Genomic DNA, 16,888 nt, shown 5'->3' with positions numbered 1-16,888 from the left:
TGGGCATGGCATTATTTCCATATAATAAACTAATGCAATGTATGCAGCTACTTACTATCACTTTGTGGAATTTATATCCACAGGACTCTATGAAAGCAAAGTTCCTATCCGTTTTTATGTGGGTTTGGTTTGGTTTTTTTTCCCATAACATAGTGTAATCATAATATAATTATATTCCTTTTTCACAAGTGGCAGTAGAAGGAATTACTGTGTACACTCATTAGAGAAACTAGAGTGCAATTTTTAACAAATATTAAAAACCATTGGATATTTATTACAAAATACAAACTCTTGAGTAGAACATTCCTAGTATGATTTGAGCGTGCTTCCAGGATCAGGCAAGGCAGCTGATATAAACACTGCACCATCCTGTACCTGGGATGGAGATTAAAAGATCTCAGGTGATACCTGTGTATATAGGAGTGCGCAGAAAGCAAAACTCAAGCCTGCAAAACTCTCAAGCAGAAAAACCAAACTCTTAACGAGTTAAGTACCTCCCAGATTACACAGGTGCTGACGTGCACATTTGGTTTGAGAGTCTAAACTACGTTGTAGATGCTGATGCATTCTCTTGGAGCTGACATGTAGATATTTGATTAATATTTATTCAATATTTGAGGTATGTTCCTCTGGGGGAAAAAAAAAAAGCATCCTATGCCTATTGTTTTACATTACTCATTGATGGCCGTGTCTGGCGTGATAACTATGAGCTGAGTCAGTAGCTTCATTCGATATAGCAACATCACTAGAAACTGCATGTCCTGTTCGTTGGAGAGGTTTGATTATTTCATTACTGCATAAGGCTTCTTCAAATTAAATACCAGCTCACTGTTGTAATGATTCTCCTGTACAACCCTGGCATGTTCATTCAGCAAAAAGCTGGAGCATTCTGCCCCAAGCTTTTTACTGCCTTACCTCTGCAGAGGTTTGCGGACCCCAGACCAGAAGGCAGAGCTTGAGCCCTCCTTGGCCAGCTCAGTGCAAAATCTCCTTTCCCATTTTGAATTGCAGGGCATACAGGTGTGAGCTGGTCCTGTTGGCTTTGCAGGGGTGCGGTAATGTTCTGCCTTGCCAGATCAGCTTTGGGGCAGCGGCCTTTCGCTGTTGGATGCTAACAGCTCAGTTCAAGTACAGTTTTCAACCATTTCAATTTATCAGGAAGAGTCTGTCCTTTGAGTGTGACATTTACTTGCTAAATTGGTTAAAACTTCCTACATAAAATAGCAGTTTTAAAATCCAAATCATAAAATCTTAGATATTTTATTGAACATTTTTTTTCCCCTAATTTCTTTGGATCATTACAAAGCTATCAAACACCTTATATGTAGTTAAAGAACTTTCCCTATGATCATCAAAAAGAAAGCTCATTTTATAATTATTCGGAAATACTGTGGTTTTCCTTCTGTTCTGCTCAGTTTTGCTTTCATGGTGCCTGCAATTCAAGGGAAGGAGTTGGTTTTATTTTGAGTCTTCTGCAGAGCTGAATATGTGGCCACAGCTTACAAAATAAATAGCGAACATAAAATACTATAATAATAATACAGAACTGATGATAAGTTCTGAAGACATTTTTTTGTGAAGACTTGACATGAATACATTATTCATCTCTGAAAGTTATTGCACCATAAAGTCTTTACCTCTTATAGAAATAATGGTTATAAGATCACTTCTGAAAAATTATGAAATGAGTATAATTCAGTATTAGGTGGAAAAATTATCTTGTACCTTATGAGCTACTAAATGCTTGACTTGAACTTTACAGACCTAAAAAAATAGGTGTGTGATTCTGTTTCGTTGAGATCTTGTGCAAAGCAAAAGAGTGTTTCTTTGGTTATACTGGAGTAAAGGAGAGAATCATCAACTTTAAAAGCATTACTTAGTCCAACCACATTGTGAAGAAAAGGGTTCTTCACTGAAACTTTGCAGTAAAGCACAGCCCAACTTGATGTGTGTTGCATTTCCCATAAAACTGTTCTAAAATACTTTCACTTAAATTGTGTAGTTGGAGCCGGTTTTGTAATTTCAGAGACTAGCATCAGTGTCTTTCCTGCTTCATTTCCTATTTGCTGAGCAGCATTCCTGTTTCCCATGTCCTTCCACCTTCCTGTGAGAGCCCAAGTGAGAAATCTCAGGATGCAAAATAGTCAGTCAATGAGGCATAGAAACCCAGGATGTTTTGGATGGCAGAAGTGTCATCTCTTTCCAACAGTGGCCAGATTGCTTGGCAGACCAGAGAGGAAGATTGTGCTTTCATAAAGAGAAAAAGTACACACATTGAGTAGGTGAATAAAGTTCAGATCTTGGGAGAAGTTTTCAAAGCAATGAGGGCCTGAGTCTTTCAAGAATGGAGCCAGCAGGGAATTGTTTTGAGAGCAATGATCATTCAGTCATGGGTTTTCTAGAAGTGGTAGACAGCCCTCAAAAGATATTTTCTTACTAAACTGTCATGCAATCAAAATACCTTCTTTTCCTTTTGGAGGAGCTACAACTAGCAGTCACTAATATTGCTAAAAAAGATGATGCCACAGGAGATTTTTTTATTATTATTATTATCAATTTATAAGTCTTAATGGAACAAAACGGAGTCAGGCGTGTGCAGTGGGGAGCTTGAGAAACTGGACAACAGCTGGTCACAAAACCAAGCCCTCTCTTGGATACTAAAAATATCAGCTGAAGAAGGCCTGCTGTTTTGGTACTGTCAGGTTAGACCAGATATAAAGAGACAAGTAGAATAAAATCTGCATCTAGAGGTGTTATTGTAAATCTTGACTGATAAACTCTCTCCTCTTGGACTTCAAATGCCAACTTCATTAGTCACATTTATAAACGTATCCTAGCATTACGTTGCTTTTTGCCCTGTCCTCCTTCAGACAATTTAAGTAATGGGTTTTCAATGACGTTTCATTCAGTAGGCTTTATTGTGTGTTTTGTAGAATATCTAAAAGGCTGTAGAAGGCTTCTTGCAAAAGGTTAACAGCTAAGGACCATGCCCGCATAAAGAATCATCAGCGTCTCCTGACCCTTCAGTGATGAGACCTTATAAATAGCTTCGCTGAGTAGGTTAAACACAGCAGATACTGTTTCTTGCTGCAAACAACTTAGAATTGACTTCCTCTTATTGAGCCTGGTCAGAGCCCTTATAAACTTTGCTCTTCATCACCTGCTCTTTTTCTCCTGGGTCTCCCACTCCATCAGCTGCTCAGAAAGTTGAGTGGCAGGATCTCTTGCAAGCCACATCTTTCAGTGCCACCATAGGAAACCCTTGTATTTGACCAAGGAAACTTGGTCAAATGTCAGTGCATTTAGTCCCTTTCTCAGATTGACACTGGCATTCTGATGCTCCGATTATTGGCAAACTTCTCGGCTGAGCCTAATTAATGATTTAGAATCATGGAATCGTTTTGGTTTGAAGGGACCTTTAAAGGTCATATAGTCTAACCTCCTGGCATGAGCAGGGACATCTTCAACCAGACCAGGTTGCTCAGAGCCCCGTCCAACCTGGCCTTGAGTGTTCCCAGGGATGGGGCATCTACCACCTCTCCCGGCAACCTGTGCCAGTGTTTCACCACCCTCCCTGTAAAAAATGTCTTCCTTCCATCTAGTCTAAGTCTGCCCTGTTTTAGTTTAAAACCATTCCCTTTTGTCCTATCGCAACGGGCCCTGGTAAATCCATCTGGATTTGTATTTGTATACCAGCTGCACAACAGCTGCTAAACCCTTTCAGAAACTCCCTTGTGCTGTCCAAGGTGGTGTGGGGGTCTTTCTGGATGACTACTCTTTAATTTTCATTTTTTCATATAACTGTGCCTTTCTTGTTTGAAAAGGAACCCTTCAGCAGGATCTTTTCCATTCTTTTTCCAAAGCAGAATTCCTTAATTCAGATGGCAGCTAAGGTCAGTTGGTAAGTTCCAGGTTTAATTTCTTCCCACAGCTAAACTGAACTGAAGAAGCCAGACAGGGATTGACTCCATTCAAGGAAAGACTATCAGGACTTTTTTTCTGCATAGTTAAGAGGCAAGTGGGGAGGACTTGTTTTACAGACAGCTTTAGAGGGAAATGCTGCCACAAGCAATGAACTTGAAGATCTGCATGTTCTGCTCTTCTTCTTTTGTCCTTCGTCTGCCAGCTCAGGCATTTTCTCTGTATCCATGTGTTTGATCACGGTGCCCTTAGCTTTACCTGGCATTCTACCAATTTTTCTATCTATTCTAGTACTAGACTGCCCTGAGGTTGTTTAACATGAGACATGTGCATTCAACCCAAAATGGACGAGGTACATTTTGCCTCATCCTGTGTTATTATCAAGCAAAAAGGTCACAACAGCTGAAGCCATGAGATTGTGTTCGGAACAAATGACTCTATTTATAGGCATTTATCATCGGGGTGTGTGAGCGTGTCACAGATGAAGTGTAAAATGTAAAAATCCTTGTGCAAGGGATTAGCAGATTAGTACAATTATCCAAATTAGTACAAATATTCTAATGTCTCTGTAAGGAGGAGATGTGCCTGGGTTGTTATTCTGCGAGGGGAGTGCAGAGACACATGCAGACTAGCTGGCATGACCAGTGTCACACAGCAGGTCTGTAGCACAGGAATGGACGTGAGATCACCTAATTTCACTAATAATGCTCTTCCCAATGAATAATTACTTTCTAGATTTTCACTCTATGGTGCTCTGTTGAAGTTTCATCTGGAGCAGAAGGATAAATCCCATATGTGTGTGTGTATATATATTAAAAAATATGGAAGTGGTAAGTAATTCCAAAAAGATTAAGAGATTTATAGTGGCAAATAAAAATATTTATTATGAATAACTTGGCTGAGGATGGCTAAGTAGTCGTGATAACCATCTCCACACATCTGAAACCTTTAAAGGAGAAGACACAATGAGTTACAGTGGAAATATTTTGAGGAGCTGCAGAAATTCATTGGGGTGAGATTTCCCATGGCACCTATCCTCAGTCAAGGAAGGAATATACATTTCTTGCAGCAAAAGGGAGTTTAGGATGCATGGAATTTCTTTTTCCCAATGAAAAATGCTTAGCAGAAGCAGTATTGTTGTCTGTTTCCCAGTGCCAAGCACAGTGTCAGTGGAAAAAATCTATGAATAAGAAGTAATAGAAGGGCCAATGTCTAAGTTGTGAGACATTGAATCAGAGTCAGTATCAAAGACAAATCTTTAATGTGCTCCCATAATATGAAATGGCTTTTGAAGAATTTACTTTTCTGGCTTCTGCTCTAAAGCTGGTTTTGTCTGCTTGACTTTTGTGGACAGCCTGTCAAACTTTCTGTATATCTGAGCAGTGGGAATGTAAAGGCATCACTGCACCCCTGTCTGTTTTGCCACTGTGGCCCAGATCTTACCGGGAAGACTTAATTTAATTTTCTAGGGAATAAAGAATGGCTTCACAAAGCGATGGTGTAAAATTATCTGATCCACTATCTGGCATTCTAGATGGCATTCCAGCAATGATTCAGTATTTCAGGGAAGCTCTTATGGACAAATAAAAAAAAAAAAAAAAAAAAAAAAAGAAAAAAAAAAAGGAAAAGTCTAATTAAAGAGGAAAAAAAGCAGGCTGTTTTTTGTTGTAAAGGAAGAATCCATACAGCCTCCTGTAAAAGTGGTGAAGAAAGCAAAACAAAACAAAACGAGCCAGAACACAAAGGCATCATCTGTTAATAATTCAATGGGAAGATGAGGCTCCGGCTACAAGAAATTCAATTTTGCTCAACTGCAGAAAGCGCTCTGAACTGGCAGGCATAGACTGATGGAATAAATCTCTTCTATTAACATGAGAGATAATTTTATGTAAATATATTGGGAGACCTTCTAGCAGAGCGGAGCATCTTAGCAGTACCACTTAACTTGTTTGTAGTGTAATTGCATTTAGACCAAGGTCTTCTGAAGGAAATGGCTGACTAAATTAGTGTTAACCAGGTTCCTGGGGGGCTTGGTGCATTGTGGATAGTCGATCTTGCCTCCAGAAAGGACATGTTGACTCTAGAGAAGCCAGCTGCTTCCAACACACTGTGTTTTACTGGTTTTCCCGAGTGGGGCAAATTTTGTCACCCAGGGAAGGAGAAGATTTGAGCCTCTAATCAGGGAGAGTCTGGGCTCTGGTCTTCCTCCAGTTTCCACCCCTCCTGCTTTTAACTGAGTTCAGATTTGTGCATGTTGCTCCAGCTTCTTTTTATCACTGTGGTTTAGGAAAGATGTCTCCTTTGAGGGAACATCTTTCCTTATAGCATGTAAATAAAGCTATTGTTATAGTCCTCGGGAGGATGGTGGATGCAGCTGGGCTTGCTGACGAGCTGCTTCTCTGAGAGGAGATGCCAGCGTCGTCTGAGTTAGTGAGCACGTAGATGTGCTAACAGAGTTGGAGTGCAACGTGTGAAGCATCATCTAGAATGAGAACCGAGTCTCTGGCTGGAAGGTGGGAGTTGAAACACATCCGACACAGCTGCCAAGGAGAGAGGAGGTCACTTGTTTCTCCATGTTGTGCTGGTGCTTGTTATTGTAGAAATAGTTGTCACTGATATGTAATGGACCAGATGCTTGCTAATATAAAGCACATCCCCCCGTTAACATGAGCTGAGGATCGAGGCCAATGTGCTTGCAATGTTACTTAGAAGTTTGCAACTGCTTGGACATGTGTTTTGTGTAGGACAGCAGGAGAGACACCTGCAATATGTTGTGGTTTTCCTTTGCTTGCTTTTAACTCTTGGAAGGGAAAAAACAACAGGTGGAAGTATTCTTTTTGCGTTCACAAAAATGTATGATCTTGTCTCTCAAGTATTTTAAAACATTGGTAGTCACAGTATTGGCTTGTATACGCTGTCAGTAATTCTGAGCAGCACGTCCCTCGTGCTCCAGTCTTAGTCTTCCAACAGTCTGTAGTGATTCCTCACCTTTCACAAGATGTGCAGCCATTTGATGGGAAGCTGAGAGAAGACGGTTTCAAACCCTTCCTCAGGTCTGTCTAAAGGATGGAAAAGGAGATGGGGCAGGGTGGGGGGGATCATGGAAAAATCCAGGAAGAGGAGGCTTAGGTTCTGCTCTCAGCTCAGACATAATCAGATACATTCACTTCGTGGAAAAAATGCACTGCATTTGGTGACTTGTTGATTTCAGTGGGGTTATTCCAAGCACTGACATTTTCCCAAGCATGTTCCATGGCATCATGATCCTTTGAGTTATGCTTTGCCTGCGTGTTAGAGAACGATGTGCATAGTACCATACTGGAACATTATTTTAAATTGGTTCTATATGGGAGGCTGTGTTAGAGCTTTTAATGGGAGAAGCAACAGAAGTCTGAATAATATTATTAGCTCCAAGCTGGGTCCAAATCTTTTCCTACATGACTCCTTAACAAGTCAGTGATGATATATCAGAGAAAACTCAGTGACAGAAAAAATCATTTCCATTATCTCATTTTCCTGTTGCCTGTTCCAAAACTGGATATGAATCCGGTCACATTGTAGTTTGCCAACACATTCTGGTAACACTTCAAGAAATTTTGTTAATACTGGAACTCTCAGTTTAGATCAGTAGGAGTTTTGTTTAAGACACCCTGACAAATGATCTGTTTTCTGTACTGTGGAATATACAATAGCACAGCCCTTATTAAAATGATGTTATGTTTTATCTCCTTGAGTTATACAATATCAGATTGTTAGGTGGACTGTAAGAAAATAACTTGATCTTTCCCTGATGATCCATGTTTATGAAATCATCATTACAAAACATTGCAGACACCATCCTTTGCTTCAGTAAACCAGTAAAGCAACATTTCTCAGTTGAAGTGGGTAGATAGCAAGTGCAGCTGGGATGATTTACTCTAGCTAGAGATCTGGTCCTGCACCTGTAGAAACATTGGCTTTCAATCTCTGCTCTCCAGCAGGACAGCAGTTAGGAAAATCACTCACTGGGTCACGCTAGCACACTGACACCACAATTTGCTGTTGCTGCTCAGAAAAATAGTTACCTTCAGCCAAAAATTGGGTTCAGACACTCTCACAGACATGTGATGCTTTGTCTTTATAGGAAGCTCCTCAGGTAGCAGTGTAGTAATGACTTAGAGGACTGGAAACAGACTTTGGAATAAGAACCTAGAAAATCTGTCTTCGGCTTTACTGCAGATTTTCTGACTGACCTTGGACAAATAAAAATCTGTCTGTGCTTTATTTCCTTTCTCTGTAAAATACCTATCTTGCAGCATTAATCGATGTTTGTAAAGATCCTTGAAATCCTTAGATAAAAGAGTGCATTACAGAGCATAGAGTAATTGGAATAGATGTAGCCTATAAAATAGTGCAATCTACCAAACTTGGGAGGAAAAGGCTTGTCCTGTTGGCGTGCTCAGTTCCCCAAGCAGTTAGTAGGGAAGCTATCTGAAACTAGCAAATTATCTGTCGTGGTTCTCCCAAGTGTGGAAGAAATGAGAAAGAAACGAGCCATCAAGCCTTGGTGAGGGTGCTTCTGTGGCTTTTGTGCCTTAAATATGTCCAGTTAGGTTTCTGTTCGCTTTGATTTTAAAATGTGCTTTGCCTTTAATTGGGGCAACGTTGTCAAAACTGTGAAACTTAGTTGGTTATAGCAAATTCCAATGTGGTGGTTGTGAATCCTACAGAAGTCTGTAGTTTATCGAAGTATATGCTGCAGCAGTTGCTTTTCAAGAGTAGGATAAAGACGAACCTCATTTTAGGTATTGAATGTTCTTACACAACTCCTGAGAAAGTCTTCGGCAGAGCATCCCCCCATCAAGACACATGGCATGGCCCCCAGCTTTCCAGGATATAAAGGCCTAGGCTTTCTAATCCACAGGAATTCTTAGCTGCAGAAGCAGAGAAAAACCTTGAAACTGTCAAAACACTGACTATTTCTTATTATTTTTCTCCTTCTTGCAGACATGCATGTGTGATTCGAGGCCAGGTGATGACGGCAGATGGGACCCCTCTAGTTGGAGTGAACATCAGCTTTGTCAACAATCCTCTTTTTGGATACACGATCAGCCGACAAGACGGCAGGTAGGATCTCTTTACAGGATTTACGGTGTTCATTCAAACAGCAGTTGCAGCGTTATTCCCATCAACACTGAAGAGAAACTCCTTCCAAGAGCATGTTTATTGTTGGTGCATTTTGAAGATGTTGGTGCATTATTTTTAGTTGTTATGGGGCTACATCTGGCTGGCAACCAGTGACCAGCGACGTTCCACAGGGTTTAATTCTATGGTCAGTCCTGCTCAATGTGTTTATCAACGTCCTGGATGCAGGAGCTGAATGCACCGTTATCAAGTTTACTGAAGATCCCAACCTGGAGGTGCTGTTGACTCCCTTGAAGGGCAAGAGGCCTTGTAGAGGGATCTAGATAGATTGGAGCATTGGGCAATGATTAATGGGAGGAAATTTAACAACTCAAAATGCTGGATTCTGCAGCTAGGATGGGATAACACTGGGCACAAGTACAAACTGGGAGAGGAGCAGCTGGAGAGCAGCCCTGCAGAAAGGGATCTGGGGGTGCTCGTTGGCAGCAAGCTGAGTAGGAACCAGCAGCGTGCCCTGGCAGCCAAGAAGACAACCCACATCCTGGGTGCATCCATCACGGCATCACCAGGCAGTCAAACGAGGTGATTATCCGGCTGTATGCAGCATTGGTGTGGCCTCACCTTGTGATCGAAATAAATTTTTTCATTTTATGATTAGGTGTACAGTTCTGAGCCCCGCTATTTAAGAAGGATGTGAAGGTCCTTGAATGTGTCCAGAAGTGGGCAACAAAGCTGGTGAGAGGGCTGGAAGGAATGTCCTGTGAGGAGAAGCTGAGGACTTTGAGTTTCTCTAGTTTGGAAAAAAAGAGGCTGAGGGGGGACCTTATTGTTCCCCACAGCTCCCTGAGGAGGGGAGGCGGAGCGGGAGGTGCTGAGCTTTTCCCGCGGGTATCCAGTGACAGAGCGTGTGGGAATGGTTTGAAGCTGCACCAGGGGAGATCTAGACGGGACATTAGGCAGCATTTCTTTACCGAGAGGGTGGTCAAACACTGCAACAGGCTTCCTAGAGAGGTGGTCAATGTCCCAAGCCTGTCAGGGTTTAAGAGGCATTTGGACAATGCCCTTAATAATATGCTTTAAGTCGATCAGCTCTGATTTGGTCAGGCAGTTGGACTAAATGATCCTTGTAGATCCCTTCCAACTGAAACAGTCTATTATTTTCTATTCTGATTTATACTATTATTATTAACTTTGTGATATCACCTAAAATCTTCAGCCAACAACTGAGCAATCCATGTCCATGCATGTAAAGAAAAGATGTTTCCTGCTCCCAACAGCTTTATTCTTGCTAATTCATGTTGAAATGATTTGGAAGAAGCCGTTAAGAATAAGGTTGTGTTAGAGGGAAGTGCTTAAAATCTGAGCAATTGCGCTCAACCAAAACAAAAGCATTGCAAATGAGAATGCCTTTCATCTTATCTTTTGTCTGTCAGTGCTAATTGGCTCCCTTTCTTTTAAGAACAAAAAAGAAACATAAGGGGTTCCAGCTGCACATCCTCTATGTATTGACTACTAACCACTAGCACTTGGGAGAGGATTTATAGATTTTAGCACCTCTCCAATCCACAACTTTCATTAAAGGTTTGACTTGGCCAGAGAAGCTGATAGAATTATAATGAAAGAGAGGAACACGTGCTAGCAATGTGCACTTAATGCTGCCTGTTCATGCTTAGGGGACTTTGCACCTATTGGAACACACTGATGGTGACTAGGAGGCTTTCCAAGTGATGCTCCACCTCTTGGATGACATGACAATAAAATCCGGGTACCAAAGAGGCATCCCAGGAAAACTGGTGGTCCTCTTCGGAAAAGGATGCCTCTGGAGTTTGTGCGTTTGTATTGCCCATAGCTTAGGCATTAATGCAAAAAAGAGAAAGTCTTGAACATTTATGCTATGAGTATCTCTGTCGACCTTACTGAACCTACTTTGCATGAAAGCTGCACTCTTGAGATGAGATTGCTGTGCACAGACCGGTGCAAAATCTGTGTCTATTAGAACAGATAAATATGCCTGAAAAACTGGCACAATAATGCCTGCTATAACCTTTTTTCATCTCTTTCCTTGCCATATATACAATACCCAACTACCATGTATAATCTTTCATTTAGATTACAAGTACTGTGAGGAAGGGACCATCTCTTTGCTTTGTAGTTGTGCTGTACCTAGCACAGAGGGGCTTTATCTTAGAATGTGCCTCCGGGCACCAAACATACCGCTAAGCTAAACAGGGGCAGAGCACGGAGGCGAGCGCTGCTATCCCAGCTCCAGACCTTTGTCATATTTGAGTAACTATTTCTTTCCAATTCTTGGCTGGTGAAAGGCAAATCCTCCCCTTGCTATAAACTTACTTCTACTGGGAGTTCAGGTTAAGGAGGCTCCTTTTGCACCATGTCCTTCCCAACCTCCAGCTGCGCAGGAGACCCAGGGCAGAAAGCAATGCAGCTGGAGCATCAGTATGCTCCACCAGTCTTCAGTGGACTGCTGGTTCCTCGGGGCTGGCTGCCAGCCTCCAGAAGTTAAATTAGTTTCAAGGAGCTCAGTGCTGCAGTTTGCTGACTCAGCCCCCGACAGATACTAGGCTCCAAATGATAAAAATGACAGAGATCAGCTGTCTCAGAGCAGGGAATCTGTGACCAAGCGGGATTCATCCTGAAGCTGGGATTTCCGTTGGCAGCTGCTGGTGGTCAGTCTAACCCCAGACTGCATGGTGTCAGCTCTTCTGTTTTCACTTTTTTCACCTTCCCCTCGAATTAATCTGCTTCTACAGAAACCTTGTGCATGTCTGGTACATGACCAACATTCAACAAATTGTCCAGTTGCAGCACTGAGTCTCTGGAATCAAAAAAAATAACTTTCAAAATTGGCTGAGGCACACAAACAGATATTTTCTCAAATGAATGGGTGCAGCAGTGCATCTGTGTACTCCGGAGGTAATAAATGGACAAGTGAAAGCGCTTTTCTTGAAGAACAACAAAATCCAGCGACTTCCTCAGTGGTGAGGTCTTCTAAAAATTACCTTGAAGTATTTAAGAGCCTTCAGACTAAAATTGTCAGGGCAGAAAAAGATGTCAGACATCCCCTATTTCTGATCCTAGTCCTGCCGCTGATTTAGCGGGTAGCATTAGATGCATCTCTTAACCTTCCTGGGCCAGTCAACCAGCCTGTGAAAGGGAGCTAACATTTACTTGCCTTCCTTGGTGATTGCTATAGATTTTATTATATATTATTTGTAAAGCCCTTTCAAAATCACATAAAGAATTACTGCTATTACCATTTCTATTATGTGTTTTGATGGTTTTCAGTAATTTTCTGAATACAGCAGGACTCTCTTCTCATCAGCTTTTTCACAGCGCAGTTTTTGTGTGATTGAGTGACTTTGTTTCAAGAAGTTGCTGCTCTTAAGCAACAAGTAATTTCTCCTGCGCTGCAGAAGCAGACCACATGCACTCCCAGTCCATAGCAGTGCACAGTGTCATACAGGGTCATCTGGACCATCTCCAGTGTCATTCTGGTTTGGAGGAAAAATGGGAGCATGCATGCAAGCACTTACCTTATTCCAGGGGTTAGGAGATAATACAGAAAACTCACTAGCTTCATTATTTGGCATATTCACCATAGGAATAGCTATTTGAAAACGTGCACTGAGTTGCCTAAAATTGATTTAGCGAATAAGTTTAGTGATAGCAGGGCAATAACTGTGGTTTTAAAGTAAGGCAGTTTGAAGACAGAATTGCATCAGTTGAGCTAGATTGGTTCCTAAGCTGATTTTGTTGCTTCAAGTTTGTTTTGGAGGGGTTTTGGCCATGACCAAGTTTCAAAATGAATACCATAAGTAAAATTTCAGTTTTAGAATTACAGTGAACTGAATTTTTCGCCCCTGTAAGTGGGTTCACTGTATCCCAGGTCTCTGCAAGTGGGTTTCATTCCTATTACAGTACTCAGGTACAGCATCCAGTAGTAAAATCCTGGTTCTGTTTAAGTCACATTACTCAGTCTGAGCAAAAGTTGGATAACTTCAAGGCTTGCATGTGTTTTTAGCTAACTGTTGGGACACAGGGTTTTTTCAGCTAACAAGGCATGAACATGAAATAACTCTCAGACCACTCCATTGTATGCATTTCTCTTTGTAAAGCAAAGTTAATAGATAGATCAAAATATCAGCACTGAACTATAAACCACATTTTTAAAGAAAGCTTTAGATTTGATTAAACTGATAATTTATAAAGGCTGCAAGTCCTCATTATCCTATGGCTGTAGGCACAGTGTTAATAAACCAGCAGGAAAGTCTCCAGAGTATTTCAGTGTCGTGCCTGCCATTACATTCAGCAACTTTGGCATGGCTCGGAAAGACCAAATACATGAACTTTAAGAGCAAAGAGATGAGGAAGGGTTATACTTTTCTTTGTGGTGTTTTTGGGGGTTTTTTTTGGAGGCTGCTTTGTGGATAGAGAATTTCATCCTTTGGCCTGTCTCACCAGAGTCTTAAGAAAAACAGAACCATATGACCATACAAGTATGATTTTTTCAAAGTGATAAAAAAGACATCAGAGATCAGCAACAAAACCAGGAATAAAATTATTCCTTCAATCCAAAGATGGTTTTGCTCTTGTTAATTTTAATTTCACTAAGGGACACTGGGAGGAAGGTGTTTTCAGTTTGGGTTTTTCTGTTTGGTTTTGGGTTTAGGTTTTTTTTTACTTCATCAAAGTAACTTCAAAGCTGCACTCTGTGACTCTGGAAAAGCCAGCTCATGAGCAAGAGTGCCTGCTAGAAAATACTGCCTGTCTCTGTTTTCACAGCTGCTGGAGCCTGACATGGAGGTGGTGCTTTCCCTTCTGCATCCTGTTTTGGGGATGCAGGAGACCCAAGGATGTTTCACCCCAGCAGGTTGCTATGCCTGACCCAGGCTCAATGCAGCCAAGGACCGTTCACAAAGGAGTGAAACCAAGGTGTTTCCAAATAAAAACTCATCCTGCTTGCCTAAAAACTTGTTGAGCATCATTGGTAATGTTTGTTGCTTTCCTCCCATTGGCCCTTTTGGTGCCCGGATTCATGCAGAGCAAGCTTCTCCCTCCTAGCTGAAAGGCTTGCCAAATGCTAATTGACTGTTAAAAATGCTCACATCAAAGTACAAATGCTGCGCAGCTTTGCTGGCAAGGACCAGCAAGTTACTCGTCAGGCTGTTGCAAGCCAAGCTCCATGGATCTGGGAAGCTGATGCCCCCACTTGAGTGGTAGAATAAACACCTCTTTAGCTTTTTGAAATGGTTTCCACTCCTTCCCATGGACTTGATTTATTCTTTCCTGAATAACTTTCTTTTCGTAATTATAATTACTAAATGGCGGCTCGGTCTATTGACCGTTAAAAAAAAATATAAAAAAAATAAAAAAGATTCTCCTGAGTGATTGCTTGCCAAAGATTTTTTTTTTTTTTTTTTTTTTTTTAGAAATCGTTCATACCTGTTGTTTCTCCTCTGGGACTTTGCAGTTGATCTGACAGCTTCATAATTACTTTAAAAAATAATTTTCGATAATTTTTTCAGCTTTTTTTATTTTTAACCTTGGAATTACAAGGTGCATCAAGTCTAGCTTTGGGCTGTCAGAGTGCTTCCAGGTCTTGTTTCTCATGCACAGAGAAGTACTTAAACCCATGGCTCTTAAGCACAGGAACAGCTCCGCTGCAGCCAGTGAGCCTATTCACACGCTTAAAATCTGTCTGAGACAGTCATCCGCTAGTGCCAAGCACCGAAAGTGAGAAGCAGGAATGAAAAAGAAAAAAACAAACCAACTTTCTTTGCCTGAAACGCACATTTGGCATTGCCACTGAATAGATACTGAGAAAAAAAACAAAGCAGCAAAAATGAGAGGGCTTCAAACTGTGTTCAAATCCCTTCCTTTCTCAGTTAACACCTCTTTTTTGAGTCTGTATATAGTAGATACATCCCATGGTACTTCATAAAACCCCCATCTCTGACAAGATGTGACATTTAAATACAAAACTAAGAAAAAACCCCAAACTCTATCCCAACATCTTTCTAGGCTCAGTCCATGACTGGGCTCCACGTGTTCCCTGGGCTGCATTAGGTATTAGGTGTTACATCAGGTCAGCAGTGATGCCAAGGCAATTTATATGGTGGTGTGTCAAAGAAATCACTTTCCAAGTAGTTTATTTAATTGTGTGAATTGATCCAACCTGTGACTGCATTTGGATGATAAATACGTAAAGGGAAAAAAAGAAAATAGTATATATGGTAAAATGACAGTAGAAAAGCACTAACAAAGACACACATTTATCTCAAGAAAAGGGATGAGTATGTTTTTAATATACACAAGGGCAACATGCAAAGAAGCTGAGTTTGTACTGCCTCTGCCACTTGCTCTCGCTCAATTCTTACAGCTTCTTTGGGCTGTAGATTTTATGTTTGTAAAACATAGCTGATGATATTTCTCACAATTATTTATCTGGGGGTCCTTGCTAGGGAATTGCTGCAAACAGATGGGGTGGTGCTTGCACTAAATTTGTATTCCATCTCTTAAAACAGCTTTGATCTCGTTACCATTGGTGGAATCTCCATTATCCTGCACTTTGAGCGAGCTCCCTTCATCACCCAGGAGCACACGCTGTGGCTGCCGTGGGATCGCTTCTTTGTGATGGAAACCATAGTCATGAGGCATGAAGAGAATGAGATCCCAAGCTGTGACCTCAGTAACTTCGCCCGGCCCAACCCTGTGGTCTCCCCATCTCCACTGACAGCTTTTGCAAGCTCCTGCTCGGAGAAAGGTCCTATTGTGCCTGAGATCCAGGTATGAACCATCTGAGCTGAGGACAGAATAATCCATCTCCTTTCTGTGGTTCTTTTGCCTGCTTTGAGCAACACAAACACAACTATTCCTTTGCTTTCCTAAAAAAAGCATTCCCTGTTTGTTGCACTTTTTTTTCTATTTGCCAGGAGCTCTCGCTCACAAGCATGCACTTTGCCAGAAGGTTGCTTTTCCCTTATCTCGGAGAGATGGAGGCAAAGCGCTTGTGGTCAGCGGCAAAAAAACTACACTGGCTCTGCTTTGCTTTCACCTCTCATCCACAGGAGGTGGGCTGGGACTCTCCTGTGACCCCACCACAAGCCTTCAGGCAGCCCTTTGGTGTTCAGTATGCCCAGCACGAGGCTGATGGACCGCTTATGCTCTGATGCCTTTTTTCTGTTCCGGAGCAAATTTCACCCACTGGGCGTTACAGACCTTGGTGGTGAAGCATCGGTGTGAACTTTCTCAGGGTTTGAAGGTGTACCCCTCACTCTACAAAGCTGCTGAGATGTGCAGTCAGCCGGCAGACAGCTGGCAAGTGGCCAGCCTGCAGAGCACCGGGCTTTTATTGCATTTCCTGACACTTGGGATAGATGAACAAAGCGAGGTAGTTTTAATTTCTCATCCCCAATTCCCTTTTATAAGGTAGTGTGAGTCGGATAAAGTAGTTTAACAACTTGCTGTGGATTCCAAATATTTTACCAAATGGAAAGCTGGGTTTTAAACTTGAATAGGCCAAACAACTGAATCATCCATTTTCCTTAAAAACACTCGCTGTGTTGAAATATATGGATGTAGCACATTCAAACTTTCTTGGGCATGTTGTTCCCTGGGTTTTAGATGCCAGCACTCAGCATGTCCTGGGTCTTGTTTTTAGTGACAGGTGCTAGGCTGCCAAGGTAGAAATAATAAAAAGTGTAGGAACACATTGTGTGCTTCCTGCTTGACTCCACTGGGGTTGCGGTAGCATTAATGAGGAAAGAAGTAACTTTATATCTTCATACTTTAATTCACCAGTTACTGAACCCAGCAATAAATAAAG

At 41.6% G+C, this 16,888-nt stretch overlaps 1 protein-coding gene across 6 annotated transcripts in view; it reads left to right on the top strand.

The window, feature by feature from the left end:
• TENM4 (teneurin transmembrane protein 4) overlaps positions 1-16,888 on the top strand; it is a 353,793-nt gene that overhangs the window by 260,064 nt on the left and 76,841 nt on the right. For all 6 annotated transcript variants that reach the window (XM_056329464.1, XM_056329465.1, XM_056329460.1 and 3 more), the window contains 2 exons: positions 8,908-9,027; positions 15,588-15,849. In XM_056329464.1, the coding sequence (XP_056185439.1) occupies positions 8,908-9,027; positions 15,588-15,849 (382 nt within the window). The remainder of the gene's footprint in view (positions 1-8,907; positions 9,028-15,587; positions 15,850-16,888) is intronic.

This window comes from Falco biarmicus, chromosome 2 (genome assembly GCF_023638135.1).
Source record: "Falco biarmicus isolate bFalBia1 chromosome 2, bFalBia1.pri, whole genome shotgun sequence".
NCBI lineage: Eukaryota > Metazoa > Chordata > Aves > Falconiformes > Falconidae > Falco > Falco biarmicus.
This window is presented reverse-complemented; position numbering and strand designations above follow the sequence as displayed.